This window comes from Pongo abelii, chromosome 12 (assembly GCF_028885655.2).
Source record: "Pongo abelii isolate AG06213 chromosome 12, NHGRI_mPonAbe1-v2.0_pri, whole genome shotgun sequence".
In the NCBI taxonomy this organism is placed as follows: Eukaryota; Metazoa; Chordata; class Mammalia; order Primates; family Hominidae; genus Pongo; species Pongo abelii.
This window is the reverse complement of record NC_071997.2, coordinates 106,384,341-106,401,102: the sequence shown is the minus strand read 5'-3', so window position 1 is coordinate 106,401,102 and position 16,762 is coordinate 106,384,341. Positions and strand designations below refer to the sequence as shown.

The 16,762-nt window shown below is 40.9% G+C and overlaps 2 protein-coding genes across 3 annotated transcripts in view; both read left to right on the top strand.

The window, feature by feature from the left end:
- Positions 1-3,212, top strand: part of SELENOI (selenoprotein I) — a 43,260-nt gene extending 40,048 nt beyond the window's left edge. The window contains 1 exon segment of the mRNA NM_001133664.1: positions 1,620-3,212. Coding sequence (NP_001127136.1) covers positions 1,620-1,718 — 99 coding nt within the window. The 3' untranslated portion in view covers positions 1,719-3,212.
- Positions 3,213-14,155: 10,943 nt separating this feature from the next.
- DRC1 (dynein regulatory complex subunit 1) overlaps positions 14,156-16,762 on the top strand; it is a 54,994-nt gene continuing 52,387 nt past the window's right edge. The window contains exon 1 of one of the 2 annotated variants that reach the window (XM_024242496.2): positions 14,156-14,748. In XM_024242496.2, the coding sequence (XP_024098264.2) occupies positions 14,594-14,748 (155 nt within the window). In that variant the 5' untranslated portion in view covers positions 14,156-14,593. The remainder of the gene's footprint in view (positions 14,749-16,762) is intronic. The other variant, XM_054547739.2, reaches the window with a different exon arrangement.

The window sequence follows — 16,762 nt, the reverse complement described above, 5'->3', positions numbered from 1 at the left end:
TAAGTTGTTTCCAGATTTTCACCATTATAAATATTGCCCTAGGCTGGGTGTGGTGGCTCATGCCTGTAATCCTAGCCCTTTGGGAGGCTGAGGCAGGTGGATCGCTTTAGCTCAGGAGTTCGAGACCACCCTGGGTAACAGTGTGAAACCCTGTCTCTACAAAAATTACAAAAAAAAATTAGCCAGATGTGGTGGTACAGGCCTGTAGTCCCAGCTACTTGGAGGGCTGAGGTGGGAGGATCGCTGGAGCCCAGGAGGTCGGGGCTGCAGTGAGCTGAGATGGTGCCACTATGCTCCAGCCTGAGTGACAAAGTGAGACCCTGTCTCAAAAAAAAAAAAAAAAAGAAAAAAAATGTTGGCATAAACAATCTGGAATATTTTTCTTTCATTTTCCGAGGATAATTTCATAGGAATGGGTTTGTGACAGCGTATTCACATTTTTTATGACTCTTAAAACACTTCTATTTGGTATGCTTGTTTGAAAGGAACCCTGCTGTTAATCTGTTTGAGAAACAAAAATATTTTCTGTATTTTCACACACAGTTTTTAAGTGGGAGAGGCAACTATCATGCTTGATAACAACTTTATACCTTGCATATGTTGCTAAACTTGGGCTTTCTTCCCTTAGTGTTTCTCTACAAAGTTGCCCTCATTTGTTAGAACAAACTAGATACAATTGTTAAGGAGAAAAAAAGCTGTGATGAATTGTGATATAAGACATAATTATTTTTGTTTTTATTTGTACAAATGTAACCTTATATGCCTTATATCAATACTCTTGGGCCTTTGTCCTGATATTTCATCAATATATGCATGGCATAGAATATCCATTTGCCAGTATCTTTTTTAATTGTTTTCATTTACTATAGCCTTTTAGAAGCATATCTTTAGAAAGCTATATACATACCAAACCAAACCAAAATATACTTTTCTTTAAATTATAAAGGTACTACATTTTCATTGTTAAAAACCTGGAAAATAAATAAGAGGCTAACTGGAAAACAATTTAGGATCATCTTTTTTGTCTGTCTTTGTGTTCTTTTATCACGTCTACAACTTCTGGCCAGAAGTTAAAACTTGCTAGGCCACACAAAACATTCACTTGAACTGCTGAAATGTAAATAATAAGTATCAAGTAAATGACATGCACTCGCTGACCTATAACTAAGCTCTTGCCTTCCCACTAGAGATACCCTAACTAATAAGGCCTCTCCAAATTCATAGATCTAGTTTTCTACTATTTCATCGGGATTAGGAATGATTACTTAGAAATGTTTAGCGAGCTGAATATTGAGTCTAACTATAAATATGATTACTTGATCTAGGTGCTACAGGTTAACCAATCCTATAGTTTTTCAGATTTGAATGTGACTTTGAGTGCTCTGGAGGGTTCTCAAGACTAGATTTTAGTTCCAAGTCCTAACTTTCCCATGTTAGTTCTAGTACTCCCATTTAGCTGTCTAGCTCTATAGCTGTCCTAATCCAGAAAAACCTCTTCAGTATTTCTCATGATTTTTGCCGTGTCAATAAATTGTTATCTCTAGAGCGTAAATTCTGTGTGTTTTTAAAAAACAATAAGGTACATATTTGTCACTGTCTCATGTTCTGATTTTTCATAGGTAAAGCAGCTGAGCAGCCATTTTCAGATTTACCCCTTCTCATTGAGGAAACCAAACTCAGATTGACTAGGAATGGAAGAAAAGAATATTGGCCTGTAATAATCTTTCTTTGGGCACAAAGAAGTACTGTAAATAAATGCTTGTAAATATTTCCTCCATCACCATTGAACTAGACTGATCTGCTTAACAGACATGGGATCTCAGTATGGTACTTGGACAGCAGGAATGATACATATAATCTGAACTTGGGAAATTCTGGACCTACTAACTCTAAGCCTATTTTATTTTTTATAAAACTGTGACATTTTGGTTGAGCAGAATGTACGTTAGACCAGCAAAATGTTCCTAATGGTTCTAACTTCGTGAGTTTACAATGTTGTGATTCATGCAGGGTTAAAGATGCTTTGTTTTTATTTTTTAAATACCAAAATTGGTTTCAGAACGCTGATAACACTCAGAAAACCATAGTGTGTTTTCATATTTGGAACTTTGTAATAGTGGGAGTAGCAATAGTCCAAACCTAGTATAGGGAAAGGATAAAAATAAGTCACCTTCACCAAGAGATGCCAATGATTACCAAACAATAGACAGTTGCCAAATACTGGTTTCTCTTTCCCCTGAAAATGGCTTTTGTTCTCAAATGATAAGAGAGCTAATACATTTAGCTAATATTCTCTAGTATTCTAGCTCTTTTTATTATGGAACAGATCTTGATAAATGGTTCAATTTTCTCCTAAAGAGAAATAATCCGTTGAGAATTTGAGAATGGGTTGTAATTATAGCTCACCCATTGGGATGGTTCATTGTTTAAATGTGGCATTTTCCCCCCTTCAGCTGCAGGTTCCTGAGATTTGGTGCCTGTGAGCTCTGATTGTAGGAATGCATGTGACAGTCCCAGTCCTATGGTAATGACTTGTGAGGAATGCAGATAAAAGTACCTTGTAAGATAAATATAAATTGGAGTTAGGAATTTCATGAACCTCACTGTGACCAAAATTAATTTTTTGATTCAGTTTGTCTGTCTGTCCTTCCCCTCTCTCTTTTTTCAGGGTGAGGTGCTGTGTTTTTTATTTCATATGAGATAAAACAGAGAGAAGTTCTCTCTTCCCCAGCTTGTCCATTTCCCCACTTGAGGAAAACTTTTGATATATATGCCTTACTGAGTACATGCCCTCTTTAATGTTAATATGACTTGGAGTAATTTCTGAGGTTTACTGACAAACATAAAAATCCCTTTAATTGTAGTGTAGTTGTTCTATAAACCATATTTTTTCATGATGTGGATATTTTCTTCTATTTCTTTGTCTTCATTTAATTTGGTGGTGGTGAACTTTACTTGCTGATTTTCTTTTATTTTTCACTGAATGAAGTTTGTGCTTGAATGAAGAGTGTATCTTAAACCCCCTTTTTTTGGACAGGCTGCACTTGGATAAAATAGGCACCACTGTGTTGATATGTAATTAAATTAATAACTATTTATGAATGTGACCATTGTTAAATTTAATTATGGTGTATTTCTTTGTTGAATTTCAGTCTGCTGCTTTGTAAAAAATAACTAATTGATATTTCATTTTTAAAATTTATAAATTCCAATCATTGTCATTCAAGTTATTAGAAATGAGTCACGGCACTAGCTCATGGTTCTATACTCATTTTAAGAAATTGTAAAGGTTGAGGTGTATTTGGTGACTTTCTCTGAGACACAGATGAGCGTTGGAAATAGATGAGAAATGGATGCAGAATAATGCAGATAGTGATCCCATGTTTGTTAATTGCCATCATGGAAGTCAGAGGATTAACCAATTAAGTGACGGTAACTATTTTTTGTATACCTTGTTCTTTGTGATCTATGAAATTAAACTGGATAAAATGTTAATGGGGGTAGGGAAAAAGCTTTGTTTTAAGATTTCTAAGCTAATTATTTTACCGTTTTGTTGATCTTGTACACGAGAATGAGATTAATCTGTATTATATAAGAAAAGAGCTGATAAATATTTATAAAATGACAAACTTGGACCACAGGCTTTCTTGACCTTGTACAGTATAGTAAAAATACCCTTTACTTCTGGCATTAAGGTCACATCGTATAGTTTGGGGGCTCTTTTACTTCAAAAGTATGTTTCTGCCCTCTTTTGGTTGTATCAAATTTATTTGAAAATTGTTTTGTGCTGTACTTTATGACTTGTTTCCCTATGGTGGTAAAGAATGATGCTATAGTCAGTTTTATTGACATTGTTAGATGAAAGAAAAGTGGCTGTCAACAAGGGGAAAGTGAAATTGAGCAATTCACTGTTTCAGGATACTTGTGGATCTTTAGTGTACTGCTGACTCTTTTTCTTGTTTTAGTCTGCCATTCTTGAAAGTGCATCTTGAGAGCCCCCATTTGTTGTCTAGAGACATAGCAGCTGAAGCAGGACTTCATTCCAGATAGCTGTGTGCATTTATGTCATGCCAATTACTATAACATTTCCAAAGTATGAAAGGTCTTTCAGGCTTATGCATGATATTGTGGGTGACTTCATGCCCCAGCCTTTCTCCGCAGCATACAGTGAGCTGCCTTTTGGGGAGCAATGCCATGATAAGGAGCATACGTGCATGTTTTCTGTACTTTCAGAATAGAGTGCCTTAGCTAGGCCAAAGGCTTGTATTGTGTTTCTGCTGACCAAAGTTGCATACACCTGTAAGAAGTGTCTTTTTAGGTTATGGTATTAAAAAAAGTCCTTTCAGGCTTATCAGATAATAATTCTCCTATATTTGAGGGGGGCATGGGATAAAAAGATTTAATAATACCTGGATAGAGAATGCTAATGCTGCTTTTTGTGATCCTTTAACATTATCCATGCTTTTGTAAAGTGCAGTACACATTTTGACATTGCCACTGTTTACAGTGTCATTCTTCCACCAATAGGTAATTGATAGAGTTTATGGGTTTTAGTCCTAAGGGTAATAGAGTGAATAACTTCCAAATAAAAAGCTAAATGTTCCTCCTTGTCATTTTGATGCCATTATTGAAATACTTTTAATTCTAATTTTCAAAAGAAAGCTAAATGCTGATTGTGGTTTAGGATGTTACAGTACTAATACCATCATGTTATTTATTCTAATATAGAGGCATTGAGAGGAGGGGAGTGTATGTCTAGAGTTACCCCAATTCTAAATAGGCACCAAAAGAGTATTGATTATGACCTGGAGCCTGAGCTTTGGGAGAATATACAAAAGAAAAAGCAGGCATAGCTTCCACTTTAAAGGGAAGAAGGGACTAACATCCTATGAATTTGAAACATCCTATGAATTTGAAAGTTTCCTAAGTGTTGTTTTCAACGAACTGGTTTATTTTGTAGTCAGTCAAAATGCATTTGGAATGTACCTTGCTTCCATAACAGACTTTGACTCTATGACCTATGAAGAATAAAAAGATAATCTGAAGGTGTTTGAGTCAGAGGCTACTTTTCCCCTTTGTATTTTATATAGAAGCCTATTTGTAATTCTTCCTCTTCGTTCTTCACCTGGGTTTCCTCTTAACTACCCACCACCTAGGACAGAGGCTGCCCACTCAGGTCTTGCCTTGTTGCCCCTAGATGTTGCCACATTCAGATCTCCTTGATAGCCTTAGATCTCTTGACTAGTCAAGGACTGGGAACGTGCCAGAGGGAACAAAGTAAGCTTGATGGGCTGGACCTTTTGACTTTGGGTCCCCAAACGGCCAAAAACAGATACAGAAATCTTTGGTTGTGTTGATGCCTATGTTCAGAGTGGCCTTATCTTGACCTCAGTTCTGGATTTAAGTACTCTATAGAAAATTTGTGAAGTCAGACCAGAATTTTCTTTGTCCCATGAGGTGTCTTTATAAGTCAGCATGCCCTTGCTTGAACACCCTGTGGGTGAATAACTTTAGTAAGTTAGCTGCCAGCACTAGAACCTTCCAGGAAGAATTTTAACTAGTATGCTACATTTGAAGCACTTTGACATGCACGTTTAAAGTGACAGTTTTAAAAGTAAAATGGTGTTAAATCTCTGAAACTTGAATGTATGATGCTCTGGGCATTTTAGGAAGCTTAAGTAAATTTCTGATTTTCCTTTATTGATTATGTAACCCACATGATTTGCATATTTTCGTTTTTATGTTTGACAGTGGTACAAATGACTGACATTGGCAGGCAGTTATTGTAGGGTATATGGTTAATCACGGTTGTCTAACTTTTCCAGAGAAAGTGGTGATATGCTTCTTCCTTGCATGGAGCTGTGGGAATTGGATTTGTTGGCTCTTCATTTCCAGTGTCTCTACAGTGCAGAATAAATGTAACTTTTTAAGCCTGCATGCTGGTAATATGCTTTGCTCTTTAGTAAACAAATATGCAAGAGATAGTAATCTATCTACTTTTTTTAAAGCAGGGATCTGCTCCCTATCTAGACAGATCTTTTAATGCATTAATATTTAGAGTAGCAAAAGAAGTTTTGCCATTTGTAGCTCTCTCACAGGTAGCTTAAGCGAGGGGGTTGAGTTGCATATGCTTAGAAAGGCCAGGTTCCCAGAATTGGAAGGTGCCACATACACTGATTTTAGAATATTTTAACAAAGGCTTGTCTCTAGGAAAATCCACTTGGACTGCAGCAGGATTGTTCTGGTCTTCCACAGACCATTCACATGGTCTTTCTCTCCAGAGAATCATTCTTAGAAAGCCAGGCTAAATCAGAGTAGTGCTGTTTTTAAAGCAAGTATATTGGATGATGGCTATAGGGTACCTTAATGCTGTGTTGAAATTGGAAGCAGACTGCTCTCTTCAGCAGCACATATACTACAATTGAAGTTAGAGACAGTACTGAAGATGAGTGAGTAGCTAAATGCTGTGGATATTTCATATCTCTTTAGCTAATATCTTCTCTTGTGCAGTTTCTATGGGTAGCAATTAAAATTAGAATTTATTTTAAGGTTTTTATTAAAATATATACAATTTGCCATAAATTCTAGATTCTGATATTCTTGACAAGCACTTTTTGAATATCTCAAGAGTGAGTTCTTGACCTGGAACATATTTAGTTAGTACTTGATATCACTAACCAAATTGTAAAAGGAGCCTGTTATAATTCTGCAAGATCTGTGAATAGCATTATAAATCTGGGGCAGGTGCCTGTAATCCCAGCACTTTGGGAAGCTAAGGCAGGTGGATTACTTGAGCCCAGGAGTTCGAGACCAACCTGGGCAACATGGCAAAACCCCGTCTCTACTAAAAATACAAAAAAATTAGCTGGGCATGGTGGCATGTGCCTGTAATCCCAGTTACTGCAGAGGCTGAGGCAGGAGAATCGCTTGAACCTGGGAGATGGAGATTGCAGTGAGCGGAGATTGTGCCACTGCACTCCAGCTAGAGTGACAGAGCAAGACTCCGTCTCAAAAAGTAATAATAATAATAAAAATAAATCTGTTTAAATTACTGTTGTCTTTCAGCATTAGACTTTGAGTTTAATAACTACAAATTGAGACTGCTCACAATATTAACTTTTTTCGTAGGTTATTTTGTTGTTTAGATAACTTGCCTCCCTAGAGGAGCATTCAGGAGATAAAGACCTAGCTACGTGTAATGATATGATCATTTCAAAAGTGTGCCAAGAAAGCAAAATTCATTATTGAACTCTAAATTTCTGGTTTTTTTGTTTTGTTTTGTTTTTGTTTATGTTTTTTAAGTAGCATTTTCTCTGGGTAAAGGGAAAGGCAATGAATAATTGCCAACATGTAAACTCCCTGCTGCCCACCTTCCCCCAGTCCCCTCCATCTAACATAATACGGTAAATTTGTAGCCAGTTGTAGAAAAAGAAATTGATATCTTTCTGAGTAAGGTTTCATGCCCTGTGACTAAGAATAGGTGGCAGGAATCATGGCCAAATCAAATGTGAGTTGTTTAGCTAGGTCCTGTTGCAGTTGGCTTTCTGTAGTGTTCTGAAACAAGAGGACAATTCCATTCCTTCTCAGGAATCTAGAAACAACACCGCTTGAGCAACTGGAATATGTTTACTGCAAGCAGAATATTTTGGGGAGAGGAAGAGTAGTTTAATTCAAGTAGTTTAATTGAACATATTAGTCATTGGTCTGTCTGGGACTTGCTGTGTTCATAGTAGCAATGTATGTACCACTTATTTTATCTGGTTATGTGTGATGTGTGTATATGCCTATTTAATATGTACACATATATTCTCTACATATGTATGTATGATATACTCATATATACATGCAGTCCACTTGATTATCAGCAAAATGGTCAGCCTTTATTAGATTGTTTCTTCATGTGGACTTAATCTGCATGTGGCCCTTACTCTGAAGCCTCTTCCTGATCTGGAACCACAGTCTGTGTCTTCCAGTTCATCTCAGTCCTCGAGAAAGGCCCTTTAAATATGTCACTTTCCCATTTTCCTTTAACCATGGGTTGTGTGAGCCAGAAAGAGCTTTGAGAAAGATGGCTGCTTCCATCAGGGTGGAGGCTTCTAGGTCTGCATGATGTTGGGGCCCATTTCTGGCCAGAGGGTGGCTCTGGGAGCAGTTGTGCCACGGGCTTGCTGGGGGAGAACTCTAACTGTTATAGAAACAGAGCTTCATGGCTTGCTTAAATTACTTAGCTGGAATATTTTGAAGTGTCAGATAATGTGATGTACAAAGAGAATATGCCGATGCATTTCATTGTTTTTGCATTATCTGTATCAGTGTTTCCCATTGCTAGCCCGAATAATCAAGACCAGACTGTTTCTTGTCACTGGATTCTGGAAGCCTTGCCCTTTCAACTGGATTTATGTTTGTTTCTGCTGCTGTGAAACCCCAAAGTAATGCAGTAGGTTTTAATTGAAAATTGTTTAATTCTATTATTGATAATTATTTATTGTAATAAAAGTAAAAGTAAATAATTTTTAAATCCTTTTAATTGTTTTCAGATTGTCTTCTTTGTTTTCCTTGGTAAGTGCAAAAGGGGAGGGAGCTATGGGGAGAAAATCAATGTCCAGCCACTTGTCTCAGAGAATCATTGATTATTTTAAAGCAAAACACTGAAAAGGTTTTGTTCTGTTTTTAGAGAGATCATCCGCTTGCTCCTGGGTGTTCTGTGATCCTGTGACTTGTTTCAAAAGGCAGAATACGAGGCAGGTGGCAGTAACAGCTTTTCATAGTATACTGCTCCTGACTCGCCCAGAACTGGGTGGTGGCAGTCTCTATAGTCTAATAATGACTGGGTCACACCTAAATTAGTTTGTAAGGTGGTTTCTTCCTCAGAAGCATTTTCCCATAGAAAGAGTGTTAACATATGGTATTAATTTTCCAGATGAATGCCCATAAAAACCTGTTAGACCATACTTAGTACCTCTAGATTATAGTATAGAAACTATAAGTCCCATTACATGACATTGCTTCTGAGGAGAAGGTTTCCCATTTTTACATCGATCTCCCAGCTCTGGCAGTAGGCACTAAAAAAAATTTCAGGCCAGGCACAGTGGCTCACGCCTGTAATCCCAGCACTTTCGGAGGCCGTGGCGGGTAGATCACGAGGTCGGGAGATCGAGACCATCCTGGCTAACAGTGAAACCCCGTCTCTACTAAAAATAACAAAAAATTAGCGGTGCATGGTGGCCCACACCTGTAGTCCCAGCTGCTCAGGAGGCTGAGGTAGGAGAATCGCTTGAACCCGGGAGGCAGAGGTTGCAGTGAGCTGAGATCGCGCCACGGCACTTCAGCCTGGGCGACAAAGCAAGACTGTCTCAAAAAAAAAGATAAAAAAAAATTCAGTAACAGGCTTGAAGACAGTGAGGAAGAAAATGCCGCATGTTTTAACCCAGGCTATTCTCCAGCTGTGTGCTCTTAACCCCTTTCCCTCCCATGCTCTTGGTTGCGGTAGCAGTTATTCCCTCCCTTCTATCTGCAAACCTCAAACACCTCCCAAGTGCCTGATGACACATACCAGGTAGATACTATGTAACCACTCTTGGGGCTACCAAAACTTAAAAAAAAAAACCCTATGCCCCCAAAGGATCTTGCTTCTCTTCCCACTCATCTTTTTTCCTCTATTCACAAATTTTCCTGAAAGAAAACTTTACAACTGCTCCTTCAGTTTTCTTCTTTTCATTCTGAGAGTTTTCTTAAAACCTCCCAAAGTTTTCATACAATGGCTGTTTCTTAGTCATGTTCAACTCTGCAAACTTTGAAGAAAGAGCTTTTTACTTTTTTCTAAGCCTTAGTTTCCTCATCTATAAAATGGGATTAATATTGCCACAATTACACCATATGAAGGATTGAATGAGAATAATGCATGTAGGGTGTTTAGCACAGTCAGTGGACTAAGGTAGGTGCTTGGTTACTACTATATCTAGTTCTCTGTCTTTTTTCTTTGAACTTTTTTCTAAACCATGTTACACAGCTCATGACTTCCATTTCTCCTCCCCTCTCTTTCCTCCTTCATACCTTTTGAGGCAGTATATGAAGATGATGGTAAAGCAGTTCCCCAAATTAAAAATGGGTAAGATTGCCTTCTCAGAATCTAATTTGTAAAATTCACACAAATTGAAAGATAGAAATAACCTAAGAAGTTGTCTAAATGTTTGATGAATTTGTCAGCATCCTCACATTCCAATTAAGGTGAGTTAGTGTAAACTTACTGGATGTAGAATTAAGTGTGACTAGACTTAGTAAGATATGAAATCAAATCAGTTCATCTTTCTTTTTCTGAAAAAAGGCTATAAAAGCTGAAGGTGGATGCCCACGTACCTTCCTTAGCAAGGGAAGCCCACATAGCCAGATTTCTCAAAAACCTACTCAGGGATGAGGAACTCGACTGTTCTTGTGGCAAATTATCCCCATTGTGAACCTCTGAACCATGGCAGTTAGTCCTACATATCAAGGGACTTGCCAGTCAGAGTTTGATCCTCTTTGTAGATCAGCCCACAGAGATGTGCTGGTCACAAGGCACGAAAACTCACACTGCCCTGTGTGATGGTTGTACTTGCTTGCTAAAAGAAATTCTGTTTTTCTTTTGTGAGCTTGTTAGTATGAGTCAGCCAGGCTTTTGTATGAGCTTTTTTTTTTTTTTTTTGAGATGGAGTCTCGCTGTGTCACCCAGGCTAGAGCGCAATCTCTGCTCACTGCAACCTCTGCCTCCGAGGTTCAAGCGATTCTCCTGCCTCAGCCTCCTGAGTAGCTGGAATTACAGGCACGCACTACCACACCCAGCTAATTTTTGTATTTTTAGTAGAGATGGGGTTTCACCATGTTGGTCAGGCTGGTCTCGAACTCCTGACCTCGTGATCTGCCTGCCTCGGCCTCCCAAAGTGCTGGGATTACAGATGTGAGCCACCGTGCCCGGCCTGTATGAGCTTATTAGTATGAACCAGCATTGCCTACCAGTTGTGGACCACACTCTAGATGCTGGTCATTCATCATGGTGAATGGACATCACCTGCCTCCCTTCCCCAAGTCTCTCATCTGTAACAGACCTACTTGCCTGCCTCACTCTCTTGGGGGTCTCCTGTTATTTCTCTTACAAAAACATGAATAAATAAGCTTTATGTTTTATTGAGTCAAAAGTGATTTATCCTCATTGTAAACTTTTTTTTTTAATCTTCAGAGAATCTGAAAATCACCCATAAGCTCACCCCTGAGGGATATCGACTACTTTGTGGTATTCCCCCCGTTTTTCTTGTGTACACACTGTCTACATTTCAAGTCAAACTCGGCTCAGGCTCTATATTGTGCTGCCTCTTCCCTTTCTCATGTAATGTATCTTGGGTGTCTTTCTAGGTCACCATTATTCTTGTGTTAGAGAATCCCATGATTCCTTTATCGGTTCCCCTATTGATGGATTTTGTCATATCTAGTTTTTTAATATTACAAGTAATTGGAATGAACATACAGATACATCTGTATACGTTTCAAGAAAAATTTGTTGAGCACTTACTACATATCAAATATTGTGCTAGGTGCTATGTATACAATGCTGAATAAAACTGATGTAGTTGTGACCCCAATGAGCTATGGCTAGATCCATGATCTCCTTGTGAGGATTCTTCAAACTAGAGTTGCCTAGTGAATGGATATGCTAATTTATTTTTGTGTGTATACAAATAAATATGTTTTTATCTAGTTTTTTCAGTTTTTAACAATTTTCTAAATTTATCTCACTTATGAACTATTTACAAAGGCATGGAAAATTAAGCATTTTCCCATTTATATTTAATCATAATTCATTACATGCCTTCTGACTTTCTTTAGTGGTTTTTCTTTGTTTCTTTCATTCCTTTGACCTCTAAAACTGTAGTTGTCTGTCCCATGAAAATATTTCTTCCTCTCTCTGTCCTTTGTTCAGTTTAAAAAATGTTTAGTATTTAAAAAAGTTTGGCAGGCCGAGTGGGGTGGCTCATACCTGTAATCCCGGCACTTTGGGAGGCCGAGGCGGGCAGATCGCCTGAGGTCAGGAGTCTGAGATCACCCTGGCCAACATGGTAAAACCCTGTCTCTATTAAAAATACAATAAACATTAGCTGGGTGTGGTGGCCCATGCCTGTAGTCCCAGCTACTCGGGAAGCTGAGGAAGGAGGATCACTTGAACCTGGGAGGCAGAGGTTGCAGTGAGCCAAGACTATGCCACTGCACTCCAGCCTGGGCAATTGAGCAAGACACTGTCTCAAAAAAAAGCAAATGGTTATGTATGTTTATGGGGTACATAGTAATGTTTCAATGCATATAATGTATAGTGATCAGGTCTGGTAATTAGCATATCTGTCATCTCAAACATTTGTCATTTCTTTGTGTTGGGAATGCTCAATATCCTCGGTGCTATTTGAAATTATATATTATTGACTATAGTCACCCTCCAGTGGTGCAGAACACTAGAACCTGTCATTTTGTATCCTTTTAACAAATCTCTCCCTATTCCTCCCTTTCCCTTAATATGCCAATTTAAACAGTTAATAGATTTTGGCAAACTGTCCTAGGAGGTCCCATTCCAGCGGTGAGTGAAAGCGTTTCCCACACCAATGAAAAAAGTTGATTACATAATTGAGGCTGCCTGTGGGAGCAAAGAGGGCCTCCCAGCTGGTCAGAAAATGGCTAGAGAGAGCCAGGAAAGGAGACAAGCTTGGGGCTTTTATTGCGGTTAAGGGATGAGGCTGGGAGGAGGATATCCAGTGCATGCAGTTGAAATCTGCCAGCACCAAAAAGAGCACCTAGGCTTTTTTAACAGCTTGCCCAGATGTGGAGAAGAAAGAGGGAGTGCTGCTTAAAAGCTGCCAGCAGCCAAATGTCAGCAGCAAAAAATGGAGTCAGATTTCTTATTTAAAAGGATGTTGGAAGTGGTATCAGGACAGTGTAGGGCCAAGTATCTCACTGATCACTCTTCATGGGTTTGTATGGTACCTTTGCTCTCACTTCTCTCTTGTTCAACAGCTGATTCCCACTGACTTTCTCATGGTATCCTACTCCCAGGCGTAGACACGCGTATGCACACATGCTTGTTTCTGTTCTTATGGATAGTGGAAACATGAACCAGAACCTGGATGAGTTTTTGGTCAGAGCTGTATCATGGCTCCCAGGAGAGTTTAATACTTTAGGTTTCAACCAAAGGAGACAGAGATCTGGCAGAAGGCCCTGAAGCCTAGAAGCAACTACCCCTGCTCCTCCTACCACCACCACCTAGGCAGGTGTGAGACAAGGATCCAGGCAGCTGCTGTTAGACTCTATAGCTGTTGGATGGTTTTGGCATTCCTAAACCTCTCTACTGCTTGCAAACGTGGAAGAACTGATTTTAAAAACCCACTCCATTTGCCTCTGGGCAGTTCTTACTCACAAAGGACGGGTCTTCTTGGCCCCACAATTGTCTGTGGGTTTCACCATTTAACAGCTGAGAAAATGGTCCTCAAGAAGTTGTGACTTGCCCAAGATGGCAGGGCAGGGCTAGGACTAGTACCCACCCTTTCTCACTGCTCATCCAGTGCCCTTAATTCCCCATGGGCTAATGGGACAGAACCCTGTTAAATGGTATCCAGTTTTTGTTTGGTTGGTTGGTTGGGTTTTTTTGAGACAGAGTCCGGCTCTGTTGCTCAGGATGGAGTGCAGTGGCTCGATCTCGGCTCACTGCAACATCCACCTCCCAGATTCAAGCGATTCTCCTGCCTCAGCCTTCCGAGTAGCTGGGGTTACAGGTGCCCACCACCATACCCAGCTAATTTTTGTATTTTTAGTAGAGATGGGGTTTCATCATGTTGACCAGGCTGGTCTCGAACTCCTGACCTTAAGTGATCTGTCCACCTCGGCCTCCCAAAGTGCTGGGAGGCTGAGGCATGAGCCACCGCGCCAGGTTTTAATTCTGAATGAGAACACTATTTTTTGACAATGAGACGCCCAGGAGATAGCGCCTTTCTGGGGACAGTTGAGAATTTAATAGTGCTTCCGCACTTAGGAATATTTAATAGTGCTTCCGCATTTCTAACTTTTATCCCCTCCCCCCTCCCACGGACTGTTTTCCTCTATTCCACTTTTACTCTTTCATAAGTATTTGATTGCAGATTGGTATCCTGTATCCAAGCACAGCGCTTGGCATCGAGTAGGCGCTGAATTTTATTTGGTGAATATGAGTTGGAGGAATATTTGATGAATGAATGGAAGATGAATTAATCATCAGGGTCAGCAAGTGATGAACCACAGCTTGGTCCAGTTCTTTAGTCCTCTAGTCTCCTGGTGAGACTCCACAGCTCCGCTAATACGACCGGGACTTCGCGGGGCTGACAACAGACCTGACATCCCACGGGCGGGAGAGGCGTCAGCCCGAGGCTGGGATGCTCGGGCCGAACGGCGGCGGCTGGCGGCAGGCTGGGCCCAGGGAGCTGCGCGCGCAACCACTCGGGCTGTGGCTCCGGTGACCGCTTTCTCTGGCAACGGTTTGTTCCTAGCAACCAGCCTGAAGTCTTGAGATGGTGCGGAGGGAGCCGCCTAGGGGCCGGGGACTCCTGCCATGAATCCGCCGGGGTCCCTAGAGGCCCTGGACCCGAACGTGGACGAGCACTTGTCCACCCAGATTCTCGCGCCCTCGGTCCACTCCGACAACTCTCAGGAGCGCATCCAGGCCCGGCGCCTCCGCATCGCGGCGCGCCTAGAAGCCCGGAGGCGGTGAGCGCGGAGGCGGGCGGGGCGGGATCCGCGCAGCAGGGGCCGGAGAAGGGCTGGTTTCCTGATGAAATAGAAACATTTCTTCGGGAAGGTTCAGGCAGAGTATGGGAAAGTAAAACGCTGGGCCGGTGCCGTGGGGCGTGCCTGTCATCCCAGCACTTAGGGAGGCCGAGGCGGGCGGATCACTTGAGCCCAGGAGTTCGAGATGGTCAACCTGGGCAGCATAGAGAGACCCCATCTCTATAAAACATCAAAAAATTAATCGGGCGTGGTGGTGTTCGACTGTGGTCTGCACATGGCATCTTTTCCACTACGGACACCTCCAAACCATAGGGTCTGCTGGATCATGTGGCCCAAGTAGCCTGGCTACTTACAGTGTGGCCTGGGTCCTTTCCTCTTCCAGGCACCACTCAAAGCTGGCAGCTTTTTGTGTCAGCCTGAATAATATTCCTAAGTGCGGGATGTATTGTCTCTAGGACCCAAAGTGGCCTAAGAGGCATTGAGTTTCCTTCTTTGTAGAGGATGCAAAATGCAGTAGATTTGTTTTTTACTTGATAGGCTATCCCAGCATGCCACTGACCACTGGACTCCTACAAACTTGAATGACATGGCAGTCCTTGGGCCTTCATAGGGTTGATTGCCCACCGTCTGGAGCGCACATATCTTATCAAGCCCTGCAGTGTGTTTCCATCATTCGCTCATCCTGGCTGATTGCTGCAGGGCCGTCAGTGGAATGCAGGGGCTGGCAAACCCTTTCAGTAAAGGGCCAAATAGTAAATATTTTAGGCTTTTCGGATCATATGGCCTCTTTCCTAGCTGCTCAACTGCCATTGTATTGCAAAAGCACCCACAGGCAAGACATAAACAAATGGGCATTACTGTGTTCCAATAAAGTTTTATTTATGGACACTGAAATCTGAATTTCATATACTGTTCATGTATCACACAATAGCCTTCTTTTGATTAAAAATAATAATAAACTTTATTTTTTAGAGCAGTTTTTAGGATCACAGCAAAATTGATCAAAAAGTACAGCATTCGCATATACCCCCTGCCCCCACACATGCACAGCTGCTGTCAACATCCTGCACTGGAGGGCACATTTGTAACAATATATGAACATTGGTGCGTCGTTATCACTTGAACTCCATCGTTTACCTTAGGGTTTCTTTTTGGTGTTGTACATCCTATGGGTTTGGATAAATTTATAGTGACACGAGCCCACCAGTATGGTATTATACCAAATATTTTTACTGCCCTAAAAATCCCCTGTGCTCTACTTATTCATCCTAGTCTTTTTTTAACCATTTGTTTATTAACCATTTAAAATTGTAAAAATCATTTAAAATTGTAAAAACCATTTAAAATTGTAAAAAATTGTAGCTCACGCCTGTAATCCCAGCATTTTGGGAGGCCAAGGCAGGAGGATCACCTGAGGTCAGGAGTTCAAGACCAGCCTGGCCAACATGGTGAAACCCCGTCTGTACTAAAAATACAAAAATTAGCCGGGTGTGGTGGCAGGCACCTGTAATCTCAGCTACGTGGGAGGCTGAGGCAGGGCAATTGCTCGAACCTGGGAGGCAGAGGTTGCAGTGAGCTGAGATAGCGCCACTGCACTCCAGCCTAGGTGACAAGCGCAAAACTCCGTCTCAAAAAAAAAAAAAAAAAAAAAAAAAAAAACAAACTGGGGCCGGGCGCAGTGGCTCATGCCTGTAATCCCAACACTTTGGGAGGCTGAGGCGGGCGGGATCACGAGGTCAGGAGTTTGAGACCAGCCTGACCAACATGGTGAAACCCTGTCTCTATTAAAAATACAAAAATTAGCCAGGCATGGTGGTGTGCGCCTGTAATCCCAGCTACTTAGGAGACTGAGGCAGGAGAATCGCTTGAACCCGGGAGGCGGAGGTTGCAGTGAGCTGAGATTGTGCCGTTGCACTCCAGCCTGGGCGACAGAGCGAGACTGTGTCTCAAAAAAAAAAAAAAAAAAATTGTAAAAATCATTATTTGCCTGGAA